This window comes from Pristiophorus japonicus, chromosome 4 (genome assembly GCF_044704955.1).
Source record: "Pristiophorus japonicus isolate sPriJap1 chromosome 4, sPriJap1.hap1, whole genome shotgun sequence".
Classification (NCBI taxonomy): Eukaryota; Metazoa; Chordata; class Chondrichthyes; family Pristiophoridae; genus Pristiophorus; species Pristiophorus japonicus.
In genome coordinates, this window is record NC_091980.1 from 49,256,997 (window position 1) to 49,275,343 (window position 18,347).

An 18,347-nucleotide genomic window follows, 5' to 3' on the forward strand; every position below is an offset into this window, starting at 1 on the left:
GGTGAACGGGACTTGGTGCGCATTAAGACATGGGCAGCAGAGTTTTGGATGACCTCATGTTTACATAGGGTAGAAAGTGGGAGGCCAGCCAGCAGTGCAGTGGAATAGTCAAGTCTCGAGGTAACAAAGGCATGGGTGAGGGTTTCAGCAGCAGATGAGCTGAGGCGGGGCGGAGATGGGCAATGTTACAGAGGTGGAAATAAGCGGTCTTAGTTATGCCGTGGATATGTGGTCGAAATCTCATTTCAATGTCAAATGTGACACCAAGGTTGTGAACAGTCAGCTTCAGCCTCAGACAGATGCTAGGGAGAGGGATAGAGTGGTTGGATAGGGAATGGACTTTGTTGCAGGGACCGAAGACAATGGCTTTGGTCTTCCCAATATTTTATTGGAGAAAAATTCTGCTCATCCAGAATGTTTAATAAGCAGTCAGACAATTTAGAGACCGTGGAGGGGTCGAGAGAAGTGGTGGTGAGATAGAGCTGGATGTTGTCTGTTTACATGTGGAAACTGATGCTGTGTTTTCGGATGATGTCGCCAAGGGGCAGCATGTAGATGAGAAATAGGAGGGGCCCAAGGATAGATCCTTGGGGGACACCAGAGGTAATGATGTGGGAGCACGAAGAGAAGCCGTTGCAGGTGATTCTCTGACTACGATTAGATAGATTAGAATGGAACCAGGCGAGTGCAGTCCCACACAGCTGGACGATGGTGGAGAGGCATTGGAGGAGGATGGAGTGATCGACCGTGTCATAGACTGCAGGCAGGTTGAGAAGGACGAGGAGGGATTGTTTACTTTTGTCACAGTCACAAAGGATGTCATATGTGACTTTGATGAGAGCCTCTATGGTACTGTGGCAGGGGCGGAAACCTGATCGGAGCAATTCATACATGGAGATCCGGGAAAGATGGGCACTGATTTGGGAGGAGACAACACGTCCAAGGACGTTGGAGAGGAAAGGGAGCTTGGAGATGGAGCTGCAGTTTACAAAGACTGAGGAATCAAGGGTTATTTTTCTGAGAGAGGTGATAACAGCAGATTTGAAGGAGAGGGGGAAGTACCTGAGGAGAATCATTAACATTGTCAGCTAATGTGGGAGCCAGAAAAGAAGTGGGTGGTCAGCAGTTTAGTGGGAATAGGGTCGAGGGAGCAGGAAGTGAGTCTCATGGACAAGATGAGCACGGAAAGGTTATGAGGGGAGATTGGAGAGAAAGTGGAGAAAGATGTGAATTCAGAGTGAAGGCAGGGTGGAACCTTGGAGGAAATTTGGCTTGGTGGGTTAGGGTAAGGAAGAGGAGTGGCAGAGCTAGCTGAATAGGTGGTCTAAATCCTGGAGACAAAGAAATCTGTGAGATTCTCACACATGTTGTTGGAGGTGAGAGTGGAGAGGCAGGGGAGAAAATGGTTAACATTAGAGAGTAGAAGCCGAGGGTTATCTTTGCATTCCAGAATGATGCTGGAATAGCGAGCAGTTTTGGCAGACGCGAGCAGGACACAATAATGCTTTTTGTGGTCCAGCCAGATCTGGCGGTGAGTGGCTAAACCAGTTGCCATATCCGTTCAAGTCTGAGTCCTTTGGATTTAAGGGAGCGAAGATGAGAGCCGTACCATATTCAAACTAGTCTGAGTCAAAGCAAGAGTTTGAGGGTTTGAAATTTAGAACCGCCGTTTTTGAGGCAGTGCCAACACATGAGCTGATTTTACTGCTCGGCATTAGGTACAGGCTCCAACTGCCAACTGCCAAATTCACTTTTTACACTCAAAGATGAGAGAGCAGCACTAAAAAGTGCCATTGTACACTCATCCTCAGGTGGAAACTCAGGAGGCCTACTGAATCTCGCAGCGGGAGGCTGCCGTCATGCTCGCTGGACAACGGGAAGAAAAGGGAAACATAGAAACATAGAAACATAGAAAATAAGTGCAGGAGCAGGCCATTCAGCCCTTCTAGCCTGCACCGCCATTCAATGAGTTCATGGCTGAACATGAAACTTCAGTACCCCCTTCCTGCTTTCTCGCCATAACCCTTGATCCCCCGAGTAGTAAGGACTTCATCTAACTCCCTTTTGAATATATTTAGTGAATTGGCCTCAACTACTTTCTGTGGTAGAGAATTCCACAGGTTCACCACTCTCTGGGTGAAGAAGTTTCTCCTCATCTCGGTCCTAAATGGCTTACACCTTATCCTCAGACTGTGACCCCTGGTTCTGGACTTCCCCAACATTGGGAACATTCTTTCTGCATCTAACCTGTCTAAACCCGTCAGAATTTTAAACGTTTCTATGAGGTCCCCTCTCATTCTTCTGAACTCCAGTGAATACAAGCCCAGTTGATCCAATCTTTCTTGATAGGTCAGTCCCGCCATCCCGGGAATCAGTCTGGTGAACCTTCGCTGCACTCCCTCAATAGCAAGAATGTCCTTCCTCAAGTTAGGAGACCAAAACTGTACACAATACTCCAGGTGTGGCCTCACCAAGGCCCTGTACAACTGTAGCAACACCTCCCTGCCCCTGTATTCAAATCCCCTCGCTATGAAGGCCAACATGCCATTTGCTTTCTTAACCGCCTGCTGTACCTGCATGCTAACCTTCAATGACTGATGTACCATGACACCCAGGTCTCGTTGCACCTTCCCTTTTCCTAATCTGTCACCATTCAGATAATAGTCTGTCTCTCTGTTTTTACCACCAAAGTGGATAACCTCACATTTATCCACATTATACTTCATCTGCCATGCATTTGCCCACTCACCTAACCTATCCAAGTCACTCTGCAGCCTAATAGCATCCTCCTCGCAGCTCACACTGCCACCCAACTTAGTATCATCCGCAAATTTGGAGATACTGCATTTAATCCCCTCGTCTAAATCATTAATGTACAATGTAAACAGCTGGGGCCCCAGCACAGAACCTTGCGGCACTCCACTAGTCACTGCCTGCCATTCTGAAAAGTACCCGTTTACTCCTACTCTTTGCTTCCTGTCTGACAACCAGTTCTCAATCCACGTCAGCACACTACCCCCAATCCCATGTGCTTTAACTTTGCACATTAATCTCTTGTGTGGGACCTTGTCGAAAGCCTTCTGAAAGTCCAAATATACCACATCAACTGGTTCTCCTTTGTCCACTTTACTGGAAACATCCTCAAAAAATTCCAGAAGATTTGTCAAGCATGATTTCCCTTTCACAAATCCATGCTGACTTGGACCTATCATGTCACCATTTTCCAGATGCACTGCTATGACATCCTTAATAATTGATTCCATCATTTTACCCACTACTGAGGTCAGGCTGACCGGTCTATAATTCCCTGTTTTCTCTCTCCCTCCTTTTTTAAAAAGTGGGGTTACATTGGCTACCCTCCACTCCATAGGAACTGATCCAGAGTCAATGGAATGTTGGAAAATGACTGTCAATGCATCCGCTATTTCCAAGGCCACCTCCTTAAGTACTCTAGGATGCAGTCCATCAGGCCCTGGGGATTTATCGGCCTTCAATCCCATCAATTTCCCCAACACAATTTCCCGACTAATAAAGATTTCCCTCAGTTCCCCCTCCTTACTAGACCCTCTGACCCCTTTTATATCCGGAAGGTTGTTTGTATCCTCCTTAGTGAATACCGAACCAAAGTACTTGTTCAATTGGTCTGCCATTTCTTTGTTCCCCGTTATGACTTCCCCTGATTCTGACTGCAGGGGACCTACGTTTGTCTTCACCAACCTTTTTCTCTTTACATACCTATAGAAACTTTTGCAATCCGCCTTAATGTTCCCTGCAAGCTTCTTCTCGTACTCCATTTTCCCTGCCCTAATCAAACCCTTTGTCCTCCTCTGCTGAGTTCTAAATTTCTCCCAGTCCCCAGGTTCGCTGCTATTTCTGGCCAATTTGTATGCCACTTCCTTGGCTTTAATACTATCCCTGATTTCCCTAGATAGCCACGGTTGAGCCACCTTCCCTTTTTTATTTTTACGCGAGACAGGAATGTACAATTGTTGTAATTCATCCATGCGGTCTCTAAATGTCTGCCATTGCCCATCCACAGTCAACCCCCTAAGTATCATTCGCCAATCTATCCTAGCCAATTCACGCCTCATATCTTCAAAGTTACCCTTCTTTAAGTTCTGGACCATGGTCTCTGAAATTACTGTTTCATTCTCCATTCTAATGCAGAATTCCACCATATTATGGTCACTCTTCCCCAAGGGGCCTCGCACAATGAGATTGCTAATTAATCCTCTCTCATTACACAACACCCAGTCTAAGATGGCCTCCCCCCTAGTTGGTTCCTCAACATATTGGTCTAGAAAACCATCCCTTATGCACTCCAGGAAATCCTCCTCCACCGTATTGCTTCCAGTTTGGCTAGCCCAATCTATGTGCATATTAAAGTCACCCATTATAACTGCTACACCTTTATTGCATGCACCCCTAATTTCCTGTTTGATGCCCTCCCCAACATCCCTATTACTGTTTGGAAGAAAGAAAAAAACCTGAAACTTCTCTGACCCACACACAAACTTCCCCACTGGTACAACTAATGAAGAAATGAAGAAATAAAGAAAGAATAAAACTTACCTTGCTCTCTGGCCGATTCTGCCCGAGTTCTGCTGTTTATTCACCACTTTATCCAGGCTGTAAGAACGCCTGCCAGTCAGGCCGATGAGCAAACAGAATATCACGATAGAGGCGCCAAGGAGGTGTTGCACGCTGGATGATCTAACCACGTGGGTGGCGTTAGCTCTTGGCACCTCTGCCAAAGAGTCGACTGAATTTCTGGGCAGGTGTGTGTGCCGCCTATCATCGAAGGTAGACCATTGCCGCCCGTTTGCCGCCTCCCACGCGCGATAACGGGTGGCGGTAGAAACTGGATTTCAACCTGTTATTCTTCACTCCCATCTGCTTGTGCATGATACCTGTACATGAAATTTGTGAAAGGAGTACTAGTTCCATGTACAGGAAACATACATGAGCCATATAGCACCAGATGGGAGTGAAGAATGAATCTCTTGCTTTGTGTAAATGCAAAACACGCAGCGCAGTGTTCCTTCAGCTTGAGTATCAATGATCGGAAATTCACCCTGATAGAAGGAATGCCATAAAAATGTCTTCATAAAATCAGGGAGTGCAAGATCTGACAGAGATAGCCAACGTGTTGATCGAGTGATGATGAAGTAAATAGAGTGGGAGGAGGCTTGTGTGGAGCATAAACACTGGCAGTGGGGACGAATGCCCTGTTACTGTGCTGTAAATATTATTTAATTCTATGTAACGGTGACAGAGCTCGACTTAATGGACTATTGCTCCACCTGGTGGGCTACTGTGGTAATGCAACTGCTGAGGTAATTTCAATAAAGGGTCATGTGACAAGGTCCCTAGCTGAAATTTTTGTTGGTCGATCATCCAGCCAAACAGAGAGACTTTGGGAGGGTCTTTGTTTTGCAGCACAGCTAAAAATCCAAGGTAAATTTCAAGCACATTGCCAGAGGCCAGATGGTCACATCTATATCTATAGGAATAATAGCGCACTTGGGTAAGTTTCATCGCAACCAAGAGACTTTCGGAGCGCATGTGGAGTGGCTAGAAATGTTTATCATCGCAGTCCCGATGATGACAACCCTAACCGGATGGTTTTAGAAAGAAAACAAGCTATTTTCCTGACTGAAGCAGGCCCCGAGATGTATGAAACCCTGAAAAATGTGCTTCTTCCTGTCAAGCCAAAGGTCGCGCCACAGAAGGAGATTAATTAGAACAGCACTACAGTCCTGAGCCCCTGGAAATTGCTGAAAGTTATCGTTTTGGAATACGAGATCATTCCATGATGAGGGTATCAGTGGGTACATTGTAGCTTTTAAAAAGCTATCCATTGACTGTCACTTCGGAAACTTTCAGGATCAAGCACTGCATGACTACTTTGTTTGTGGGATGAAAAAGAAGCAATCAGAAGAAAGATGTTGACAACCCCTAACTTGACTTTTGATTTAGCTTCTCAGACAGCTATGTCGATGGATATGGCCGACCAATATTCCCGAGAATTTCGCACCATTTCCAATCGTCAAACAACCGAGGTAAATCGCCTGGAGGTTAGAAATAAAAGGCAGTTGGGCCCCAAGGCCTCAGCAACTGACCAAGGTAACACTATATTGAAGTCCTGCTATCCGTGCTTGGGACAACACATTGCTCAATGTTGTCCATATGTGAAGGCAGAGTATTTCTTCTGCAAGAAAACTGGGCATCTTGCAAAGGCATGCCGACTGAAGCGTAAACTGATGTTCAATGCTATATGTAGAAATCGGCAGACACTACATAGCATTGAAGAGAAGCAAAAGGACGAGGAGTTTCTGGAGGCACACTTCATCAGGAGCACTAGGGTATCGAACAACAATTCGCGATGTATTGTCATCCAAGTAGAAATTGCAGGAACCAGGGTACCTATGGAAATCAACACTGGTGCATCCATGAGCGTAGTACCGGAATCGCTATATCTCGACAAGTTGAGTGAATTTTCACTGGAGAAGTTGAATATAGTGCTGTGAGGCTATGCAGGAGAGCAAATCCCAGTGGGTAGGACGCATCACCGTATCGGTGTAATACAAGCATTAGTTTCAGAGCTTGCCTCTCTTAGTAGTGTCAGGAGACAATCCTGCCTTAATAAGTAGAAATTGGTTGGGATCACTGAAGCTGGATTGGAATGAGATTTTTGGTGTTGAAAGAAGATTTGCATCGAAGGATGATATCATCAAACAGTATCCAAAGGTGTTCTGCGAAACAGGCAGGCTGATCCCAGATTCAAAGTGAGTGTCAGAGTATAGAAGGAGGCTAAATCAGTTTACTGCAAGCCACGTCCTGTACCATAAGCACTAAAGGAAAATGTTGAGCAAGAACTCAAAAGTCTAGAGTTGAGAACATTATCTCTAAGGTAAATCTAAGTATTTGGGCTACACCCATTGTTTTTGTACCTAAGTCAGATGGCAATGCTGATGCTATGTCCAGGTTACCATCACCATCACAAGTTACACGCAACAGGGAAGAAGTCTTTTATTTTCTATACATTATTGCACTGCCAGTCACAGGTGAAGAGATTAGTAGAGCAAACAAACATAACCCAGTTATGTCAAAGGTGTATGATTACATAGCAAATGGCTGGCCAAACCATCAGAGAAAGATATTCATCCATACTTTGTTTGTAGGAATGAATTGTCAGTAGGTAAAGATTTTATCATGTGCGGTGCAAGAGTAGTTATTCCAAATAAGTTCAACTTATTGGTAGATCTTCATGACCAGCACCTGGGAATGTGCTTGACCAAGATTTTTGCACACTTACTTATGCTGGCCAGCTTTAGATAAAGATCATTGAAGTCCCCCGCCCAAAGTACATTCTATGCCCTTGCTACCCTCCGTGCTTCTTCCAAGTGGTGTTTAACAAGGAAGAGTACTTATTCATCAGCTGAGAGGGCAGTAGGTGGTAATCAGCAGCAGGTTCCCTTGCCTGTGCTTGACCTGAAGCTATGAGACTTCATGGGGCACAGATTCAATGTTGAGGACTTCCAGAGCCACTGCCTCCTGACTGTATACCACTATACCACCACCTCTGGTCAATCTGCCCTTCCAGTGCAACAGGACGTACCCAGGGATGGTGATGGAGGAATCTGGGACGTTGGCTGAAAGGTATGATTTTGTGAGTATGACTCTGTCAGGCTGCTGCTTGACTAGTCAATTTTCTTAATCTTTCTGTCATGTGCACAGGAGTATTTTAGATGGACATCAGTATTTATAGAATCAGAGAATCAGAGAAATTTACAGGACAGAAAGAAGCCATTCGGCCCATTGTGTCTCTGCCAGCCAAAAAAGAGTTATCCAGCCTAATTTCACATTCCAGCCCTGTAGGTTACGGCACTTCAAGTGCATATCCAGGTACTTTTTTAATGAAATGAGGGTTTCTGACTCTTCCACCCTTTTAGGCAGTGCGTTCCAGACCTCTGGGTGAAAAAAGTTCTCCTCAACTCTTCTCTAATCATTCTACCAATTATCTTAATCTATGCTCCCTGGTTATTTACAACACTGCTAAAGGAAATAGGTCCTTCCTATCCACTATGTTGAGGCCCCTCATAATTTTATACACCTCAGTTAAGTCTCCCCTCAGCCTCCTCTGTTCCAAGGAAAACAACCCCAGACTATCCAATCTTTCTTCATAGCTATAATTCTCCAGTCCTGGCAACATCTTCGTAAATCTCCTCTGTATCCTTTCTAGTCCAATCACATCTTTCGTGTAATGTCGTGATTATGGGCTTAATTTTCCCCAAAGCATTTTTTGGGCGCATTTGAAGAGTTACGCCCGATTTTTTGGAGCCTAAGTACGCCAAAAAAAATACTCTCTCTCTCACTCTCTGAACCAGGGACCGAGAATGGGATCAGGCGGGGTTGGAGGTAAGTTGCCGCTATGTGTTTTTCAATTCTTTTAGTGTGTCCGGGCATCTGTTGCGCCAATTTCATTACCTGCGCCAATTTCCTTAACTCTCCGGAAGGTTTTTCTGCAGAAGCCACATACGCTGGCCTAAGCACAACTGGAGTAACTCTCAGCTGGCCAAACTTCCCTAAAGGGCATAGGTGGCAGGTTACGCCTCCTTTGGCTGAAAAGAAAACTGACCTAAAAAAATCGTAACTGAGTTACGCTAGTGCAAATTGATTGGGGAAACTGTGGTTTTTGAACTTAGGCCAAAAAAGCAGCATGCTCAAAAAAAATGGTGCAAATCACTGGGGAAAATTGAGCCCTACAACTGTACATATTAGCCTAGCCTAGTTAGTGTGGCCTAACTAAAGTTTTATGCCTCAGCTAACAAAGGAAAGTATCCTGTAGGATTTCTTATTTGCCTTATCTACCTGTCCTGCTATCTTCAGGGATCTGAGGACATGAACTCCAAGGTCCCTCTGTTCCTCTATACTTCTCAGTGACCTACCATTTAATGTGTATTCCCTTGCCTTGTTAGCCCTCCCCAAATGCATGATCTCAAACTTCTCCGGTTTGAATTCCATTTACCACTTTTCTGCCCACCTGACCAGTCCATTGATATCTTCCTGTTGTCTACAGCTTTCTTCCTCACGATCAACACAGCCAATTTTTGTATCATCTGCAAATTTCTTAATCATGCCCGCTACATTGAAGTCTAAATTTAATACCGAGTTGAATTGTTAATGGAAGTTTATTTAAGAAGCTAGATTTCCATTCACTTAAACCCGCCCTGTTCACTCTCTCCCCACCCCATGGCTCCATATAGTGAAAGTGCTGTCACTTGAACTCTTAGATTGGCACCGAGTGCCTGATTCAGCACGATGAGCATTGTGGGGTATTCTCATTAGAAAACTAGCAAAATTTGGAACAAGTTCGCAATGGTGAGATTCACATTGTACGTCATCAGTCTTGCTGTTGCATGAAAAGCTGGGCCACATATAATGATAAGGACTTAGTGTCATACTGAGAGTGATAAAATCATCAAAGGTAGCAAGGAAAGGGCTAATAAAAGTACTGAATGGTATGGACACTTACCAAGAACAAAGGCAGCCACATAGTTTGAGATATTTCCAATACCTATAAGGAAATTAAACAGGCAGAATATCTCCCAGTTTGGTGAGAATACTTGAAGCATGTTAAATCCAGTCTGTATAGCCATGGTCCCAAACAGAACTTTCTTCCTCCCGAACCTGCGAAACAGAATCAACCAAAGCTACAAATATATACAGTACTGCTAGCTTACTGACAAACATACACATGGGGTGCCAAATTGCCCCTTTTTACGATGCCAATTAGTGCCTCAGGGGGCGCTAACAGAATGCGAAACACTTTTTGTACATAGTAGGGGGGTGGGAGGCACTATTGGCACCTGGGAAATAGCCCGGGTGTTTGCGGGGGCGTTGTCATGGCAGCGCCACGCCCCACGGGTAGCACCGCAGGCCGCCGCACAACCGGCGATGACACAATCACTGTGTACGGCACCACATCAGTGCCACACACCAACCCATTTCCACCCTGCGGGGGATGTTGCCCCCTGCCCCGCGAGGCTGGCACGAGTGGCTGTCAGCGTCAACTTCGTGGGTCATGAAGCCGGCTGACATTCACTCGTGGGGTGGAAGTTAAAGGGAGGTTGCCAGCGCCCTGCGCCATCATCTTTAAAGTTTCACAAGCTCTCCGATCGGCTCCCAGAATGGCTCCCGAGCTTGGACTGAACTGCCACCTTGCAGCCTGGCACTCCGTTTTGGGTGCTGGGCTGCAGGCCCGGTACCACGCTGCCCTGGTGGTCCAGTGGAGGCCATCAGAGGCTTTTCAGAGTGTGCAGTGGCCCACTCTTTAAGCGAAGGGGAGAGGTATTGCAATGCATTATCGGTTTGCGGAAAATCCGCGTATTGCTCCCGATCATGCTCCATTAGCAACGCTGGTCCTGCTCCATGAGGAAGTCCTGCCCCGAGCAGGTTACCACCCCCAATCAGGGCGCAAGGTAATTTCACCCCCTTAAACTCATGCATGTGGTTATACGCATACTAAATCATGCATCTGTACATACACATATACACTAGTGCACATGCAAATATATATTCTCTCAGTTACATAAGTAGTCATACATCTAAAGATAGACACATCAATTCACATTTATACTTGCAAAAAAAAATACTGGGACCGAAAAGGCACGATCCAGATGGCACACTCCTGCCATAACTAGGACGAGGGCGCACTGGAAAGGCTACAAATGAAGGACCTAGATATTCAGGGTCTTACCTCCAGGAATCTGAGATGACTTGTTGCGGGTGTAACCTCTGGCTGCTCCAAAAGAAGGTCTTTGGTATAAGAGGCAGAAAGGCTGGAGGTGGGGTTACCCGACATCATGAAATCCCACCATCCTGGTCCTCAAAGAGCCTCAGTGTAGGGTCAGTGGAGATATATTTGGTAAGATCAGGCATACCTACCTGTCAAATAGTGGGTTCTGGGCTGGGTATTTGATAAAATACAGCAGAAGAACTTCATACAATTGTATTTCCACAACCAAAGTTCACTCTACAGAATGTTTTTGTGTAACCCTTGAACTTGTTGATGAAATGTTAAATACATTTTGAGACAGTTAACTTCATTACTACATTTGTGTCGAATATAGTCACCTCTGTCTCTCAAATCATTTTATCTGCCATTTATATGTCCCCAGCATACGGGTACACAATCAATAGACAACAGTTGAACAATTTCTACAATAAAGAGTTGAATTTACTAAATACGTTCACCCATTGAAATAAGTGAGTTAACAGGTTTATATGTTACTATCATCGTGCGATTTCACCTTTCTGATCCTGTCCTTTGTGCTTCACTTTGCCACATTGCAAAAGAATTTGTGTATAAGAATAAAAGTGAAAATAATGTTATTTCCATATCTCTGACAGACAGCTTTTTGGATATGAATATGTGTTTGTGTGAAATTGTGTGTGCATTAGAATGAATGAATGAATTTCTAGCAGAGTTGAATAAAGGAAATAACTCACCTGTCTGACAACATTCCAGAGAAAAAAGAACCAACCAGCACTCCCACGAAGTATATGGACATAGAAAGTGGCGTTTTCCAGTCATTGTCACACACTAAGTCCCACTGAAATACAAAGAGAAATGGAAACAAAAAGTGGTCTTGGGAAAAATTACAGGTAAGCAATTTTACTGTGCAAAATGTAAGAATGTGCATTCTACATTATCAGAATGGACAGAAGTAACCCTTTACTAGAAAAGCCCATTTGTCTCAGCAAGCTGACTATGATATAAGCTAAGCTCAGTGGCAGCAATTTACACCCCAGATTTAGGAGGTTGAGGAAGATGCAACTGTTGACGTTGTGAGATTTATTCTCTGGAGGGGTGATGCACTATTCCAGCATTTTGGAGGGCAAGACCATTACATTTTCTCAAAGTGATCCTGAGTTTTTGCCTTCCAAAAACACAACACCTCGGAGTTTATCAGCATTGTTGTACTACAACAACAACAAGAACAACAACAACTTGTATTTATATATCACCTTTAACGTCGCAAAACATCCCAAGATGCTTCACAGGAACATTATAAAACAAAATTTGACACCAAGCCACATATGGAGATATTAGAGCAGAAGACCAAAAGCTTGGTCAAAGAGGTAGGTTTGAAGGAGCGTCTGAAAGGAGGGTATTGAGGTAGGGAGGTTTAGGGAGGAAATTCCAGAGATTAGGGCCTTGCAGCTGAAGGCACGGTCGCCAATGGTGGAGCAATTAAAACTGGATAAGCTCAAGAGACCAGATTTAGAGGAGTGCAGATATCTTGGAGGGCTGTGGGGCTAGAGGAGATTACAGAGACATGGAAGGATAAGGTCATTGAGAGATTTGAAAACAAGGATGAGAATTTTAAAATCGAGGTGTTGCTTAACTGGGAGCCAATATCGGTCAGCGAAAACAGGGCTAATGGGTGAACGGGACTTGGTGCAAGTTAGGACACGGGCAGCAGAGTTTTGGATGACCTCAAGTTTATGGAAAAAATTAATATTTGCATTTATATAATGCTTTTTACGACCACCGGATGTCCCAAAGCAGTTTACAGCCAATTAAATAATCTTTAAAATGTAGTCACTGTTGTAAGGGTAGAACGTGGAAGACCTGCCAATAGTGCTTTGGAATAGTCAAGTCTAGAGGTAACAAAGGCATGGATGAGGGTTTCAATAGCCGATGAGCTGAGACAGGGGTGGAGTTGGGCGATGTTCCAGAGGTGGCAATAGGCGGTCTTAGTGATGGCGCAGATAAGTGATCGAAAGCTCATCTCGGAGTCAAATGTAACACCAAGGTTGTCAACAGTATGGTTTAGCCTCAGACAGTTTCCTGGGAGAGGGTTAGAGTAGGTGGTTTGGGAACAAAGTTTGTGGCGAGGACCAAAGACAATAGCTTCGGTCTTCCCAATATTTTGTTGGAGGAAATTTCTGCTCATCCAATATTGGATGTCGGAAAAGCCGTCTGACAATTTAGAGACAGTGGGAGGGTTGAGGGAGATGCTGGTGAGTTATAACTGGGTGTGGTTGGCGTACATGTTGGAACTGTTGTTGTGTGTTCGGATGATGTCATCGAGGGACAGCATGCTGATGAGGAATAGAAAGGGGACAAGGATTGACCCTTGGGGGACACCGGAGGCATACTTAAATTACATTATTCAAAAAAAACTTCTGAACACTATTTTTTCGCAAGAAAAATACTGTCATTGTTCAGCAACACATTCATTTAGTTCATCAGAGTCAAACTATTTACATAGAATTATATAGAATTTACAGCTCAGAAACAGGCCTCATCTGGTCCAGAATCCACACAAGCCTCCTCCCACTCTACTACATCTAAACCTATCAGCGCATCCTTTTATTCCTTTCTCCCTCATGTACTTATCTAGCTTTCCCTTAAATGCATTTATGCTATTCTCCTCAACCCCATGTGGTAGCAAGTTTCACATTCTGACCGCTCTGGAAAAATATTTTTTTTTCTGAATTCCTCATTGGATTTATTAGTGACTATCTTACATTTATATCCCCTAGTTTTGAATCCCCCATAAGTGGAAACAGTTTCTCTGCATCTACCCTAACAAAGCCCTTTATAAATTTAAAGACCTCTATTAGGTCAACCCTCAGCATTCTCTTTTCTAGAGAACAGAGTCCTAGCTTGTACAGTCTTTCTTGATAAGTATAACTGCTCAGTTCTGGTATCATCCTTGTAAATCTTTTTATACCTTCTCCAATGCATCTAAATCCTTATTGACTGATTGCAGTTGCTTGGATTAGTTTCTGGAATACAGTTAGCCTTCAAATCAAATTTAGCTCATTCAATTTCTAAGTCTGAAACTTCATATCACCTATTTTGAGGCGTTAATCCCAGTTGGTCGGTAACTGTAGTGCCGTGTGAAATTTAACGGCGTCTACCGCAAAATTAGATTACAGCGCCCCAGGAGGGAAATGGATCGGTAAATCAGTCATTGCACAATTCTCTTCGGTCAGTGACAGGCGAAAATGGTTGCAATAAATTCCCAGAGCGAATGAGGATGAGGCGATGCTCGTTTGCACAGGCGCAGTTTCTCCATCTCAGTCTGCAACATGGCTGAGACAGCAGGTCACCAGCGTGCCCTCCGGTTTTCCAACGCGGCCCAGGAGGCTTTGATGGAGGCTGTTGAGAGGCAGTTGAATGTCTTCAGCTTGAGAATGGCAGGAGGCCACCGCCAAGAATTTTTTGGCATTTGTGGAGGGAAGTGGCACAACACATGTCTGCACGAAGCACGGTGCCCAGAACTGCGACACAATGTCGCAAGAATAAAACAACCTCACTCGGGTCATCAGGGTGAGTACCTTTCTATTAACCTTAGAATGCCATAATTTGAACCTCACTTTCTCACACAATGTAAAATCTGTACAGTATTTGCTCCTTCAATATGTGTACCAGGCCATGGTCTTCGTTGCTGAAGAGAGCTGCAAAGTTCAGCCTCAGTTCAGCAGCCATTCCCTGGACCTCCTATCTTTCTTGTTCGATACTCAGCCACACCCTTCCTATTACTACCTTTTCACTGTTTATATGCGTTGTAAAAACATTAGCCTTTGCCTTAATCTTAGCTGGTAGCCATCAAATCCAACCGTTCACACAGCCACTCTGCACAACAACAGAGTCAAATGAACATCTGCACACTTCCATACATTAGAAGCTATTCAACTCTGCAAGGCACATATGGCAGACGATTAGCGGCTCTCATATTCACATCTTCTTCTGTATGTTATAGCAGGCGAAATTCGCTCACAACGGGTGATAACGGTTGCGGACCGGAGGAGGGGAGCCTGAACTCCACGCCCTCACGGAGGTGGAAGAGCGAGTGGCCACCTCATTGGCGCACAAGTGGGTGTGGTACCGGTCGAGAAAGCCGAGCTCCCTGGGGACAGTGACGGTATGCTCATCCCCTTTTCATCTTAAATGAGACCATTTACCCTGAAACCACATGCCTTGGCCACTTTACATATAAATGTCCTATGTCACTTTACATATAAATGTCCTTCTTCCCTTCCTGTCCCCTCTCCTGCTGCTAACCACACTTCTGTCGCTTTGGGCTTACAGATAATGAGCCAGAAGCGCAACAGCCTGTCCGTGAGGCATGCACCTTCAACGACAGGGGAGACGAGGAAGATGGGTTTGACAGTTCTGCCCCACTCCAGCAGGATCCATCCGCTGCAGACAGTGGAGACGCCACCTCGATGGACGAGCCGATCTCCCTGGGGCTTGACAAGCCTGAGGCTCTTGCACCCAGTGACCCAGGGGAAGCTCAGGGGCCATCTCCCCAGAGGATGAATCGGGGCCTCAGTCCTGCTGAGCCTGACTCAACTGAATTTGGAGGGTGTAGCGAGAGAGTCTCAGGGCATTCAGCGCGACCTTATGGGTGCATTGGCAAGGGTCCCACAGAGCATGGATGTGAGGCCATCTGCAGTCTCTGCCTCACAGACACAACAGCCTTCAAACAGCCTTGCTGCTGGCACTGGAGACACATTAAAGAGGAGCATTAGCATGGGAGGAGGAGAAGTGAAGGGGTGGTAATGTGAGAATAATGGACATATATCCACATGTTGTAAATATAATAGCACACATTTTGTTGCTGATGTTTGATGCCTGTTATTTGTGGAAGGATCTTGTGTAATATAGTTCTTGGGAGCAGGTCTTGCATTTCAGGTGAGAGGGGCGTTTGTATAAATAATCATGAAATTGTTTGTGTGTTATGCTGTTTCAAGGAGCTTTTGTTGCATTCTTTTTTAAGTGATGGTGAAGTGTTGTTGGTGTGCTGACAGCACACTCCTTTAGAAATAATAAAATGTTGCATTTGCATCATGTGTATGAATTGAGAATTTCAAGGAGCTGCACCATCAACCTAGCACATTGCAATGTGACTTTGAGGCCCAGTAGTCATGTGGTTGTTGATCCATCGGAATCGACGCAGGATGAGGCGCTGACGTGTGAACCGTGTGTAGCATGGTTGGCACAGTGCCTCCTCCGTGGCTGCTGATCCTCCGTCTCGTCTGCCTCACAATGCTGTGCATCGTCATGCTCCTCCTCCTCTCCCTCCTCCTGAGGTGGAGCTGCAATCCCCAGTGGCAATGTCTGGGCCCTCATGAAGGTCAGTGTAAAGTCCTGTCCCCTCAGTACAGATTCACACGAGGCATGTAGTGAAGTCAAGGTCACTCTGGACCTGCACCTTTATTTCACAGCTCTGGAATGCTGCACTTGCCTGAGACCTGTCCTTATATAAGTGCAGCCCTGGTGGTAAGATATGCTGGTGGTTACAGGTCATATCTTATTACAGTCATGTATAGCATGTTAGAATACAGTTATATCTAATAATGTAAGATACATGACAGCCAGGTTGTGCAGAATGCAGCAGACCACAATGAAGCGTGACACTTGATCAGGGGAGTACTGAAAACTGCCTCCAGAGTGGTCAAGGCATCGGAACCGCAGCCTTCCAATGCACTGCTCCTCAGACATGTCTAGGTATGATAATTGTTCCCAATAAACCCGTCGGGGGTAAGGCTTCATGCCCCGACATCTGCAGGGTCTCTGCATTCATGACCCCACATTCCCAATATCCCTTCTCTGTAAACGCTGCCTATAAATTGATTGGAGGAAGTGAGGATGGCGTGTTAGCACTACACACGTGCAAATGCACATCTCAAATCGTAACTTAACTGTAACTTTGAAGACTGCCTTGGCAATCTCAGAGATACATGCACTGTGCTATGTAGAAACGTAGCACTCTCTGTGAACTGAGAAACTCAGTTGCTCATCCCTTTAATTACCTTCCCGGTATCGGCCAAAGCAACTGGGACCACCTGGTTTTTCTGGCGTGTTCAGCAGCTGTCGGTAAGTGAGACGCACAAACCGAAGTTCGAGTCCGGGACATTAGTGGGAAGATTGCACGCGTACTGACGTCATGATCTGGCTGTTGTTAGACTGCGAGGCGATAAGTATTAGTGCCAAACGGTAAAAGTCAACCTAAGTTTCAGCACTACGCTAAAATCTCTGTGGCCAGACATTAAGCAACTAACAACGCTGTGCCGCCTCTCCGGGCTGCAAAATGGAGGCAATAGCCAACTGAATTTCTAGCGCACTGACTTTTAAAACCAAAAAAAATGGCTTAATTTTATCTGCCAAGATGCTCAGAAGAAAAAAATATTTATACTATTTACTTGTAAAAATAAAAAAAATTTTAAAAGGGAAGGAAAGCAGAGATGGAATAGTTTTGTTCAAAGTATTCTCCTACTTTCACCGAAGTAAATAATAGTAACTGCAGAATTGTTTGTTTGATGCGGGTGCAAAAATGTCACTGGCATGGAGATGCTGGTGTTTGGTCCTTTCCTCTTTGCCAAGCCACGATGGAGACACCCAACCCAGGAGATCATGCTATAGACTGGGGTTGTAGAACCTTCATCCATTCCAGTTCCTGCCCTGATAAACAAAATCTGCTCCTCAATATCCCAACATCCATTCAGCAAAACAACTGCAAGTGATTCAAGCTGGAATGAACCTTGAAGCTTGATCTCCACCATATGGAATCATACACCTGATATATATTTGCTGTAGACAAGAGAAAGTCAATAACAGAGAAAACTAGATGTGAGGATTTTTCAAAGGATACATTATCAACTTTCAGAAATATTTTTTCCTGAATTTACAACTGCATTATGTAATAATGACAGTGGAAGGTTAGGCACCAGTGGGGTGAATTTTTATGGAGTTGTAGGCAGAGCAACCATACTCATTCTGCCCCCCAAAAATCTGAATTTTGATCTTTGCTGAGCAACTTCAAGCATCCCTTTAAGGGCTGCTGGTTTGGCCACTTACCACTCGGTGTCAGTGGGCGGGGCTATGCAGTTTCAGTTCGAAATTACATCACAGTTCTATGCACGTCATTTCTATGCACGTGGACTCTTATTTGCAGACCGTAATTAGGCTCCTGCCTCCTTTCCAGTGGGAGCCCGAGCCGCCGATTTTGCGGATTATTCAAAAATTACAGTTGGTGCAAAGATTCACCATTACGATTTTGGTTTTATTACTTTTTTAAAATTAATTCTTGGGAAGTGGCCCTTGCTAGCAAGACAGGCATTTACTGTCCATCCCTAGTTGTCCATGAGAAGGCAGTGATGGGCCTTCTTCTTGAACCGATACAGTCCATGTATGGATGGTACACCCACAGTGCTGTTAGGTGGGAAATTCCAGATTTTGGCACAGTGACCATGAAGAAACAGTGATATATGTTCGAGTCAGGATGGTGTGTGACTTGGATGGTGTTCCATGTACTTGGTGC

General features: G+C 44.9%; 1 protein-coding gene across 1 annotated transcript in view; it reads right to left on the reverse strand.

Moving 5' to 3' along the window:
- The window catches only part of LOC139262895 (organic cation/carnitine transporter 2-like), a 162,125-nt gene that overhangs the window by 128,447 nt on the left and 15,331 nt on the right, over positions 1-18,347 (reverse strand). Inside the window, exons 2-3 of the mRNA XM_070878152.1 lie at positions 11,515-11,618; positions 9,539-9,693 (exon numbers count right to left, since the gene is read on the reverse strand). Of these exons, the coding sequence (XP_070734253.1) occupies positions 9,539-9,693; positions 11,515-11,618 (259 nt within the window). The remainder of the gene's footprint in view (positions 1-9,538; positions 9,694-11,514; positions 11,619-18,347) is intronic.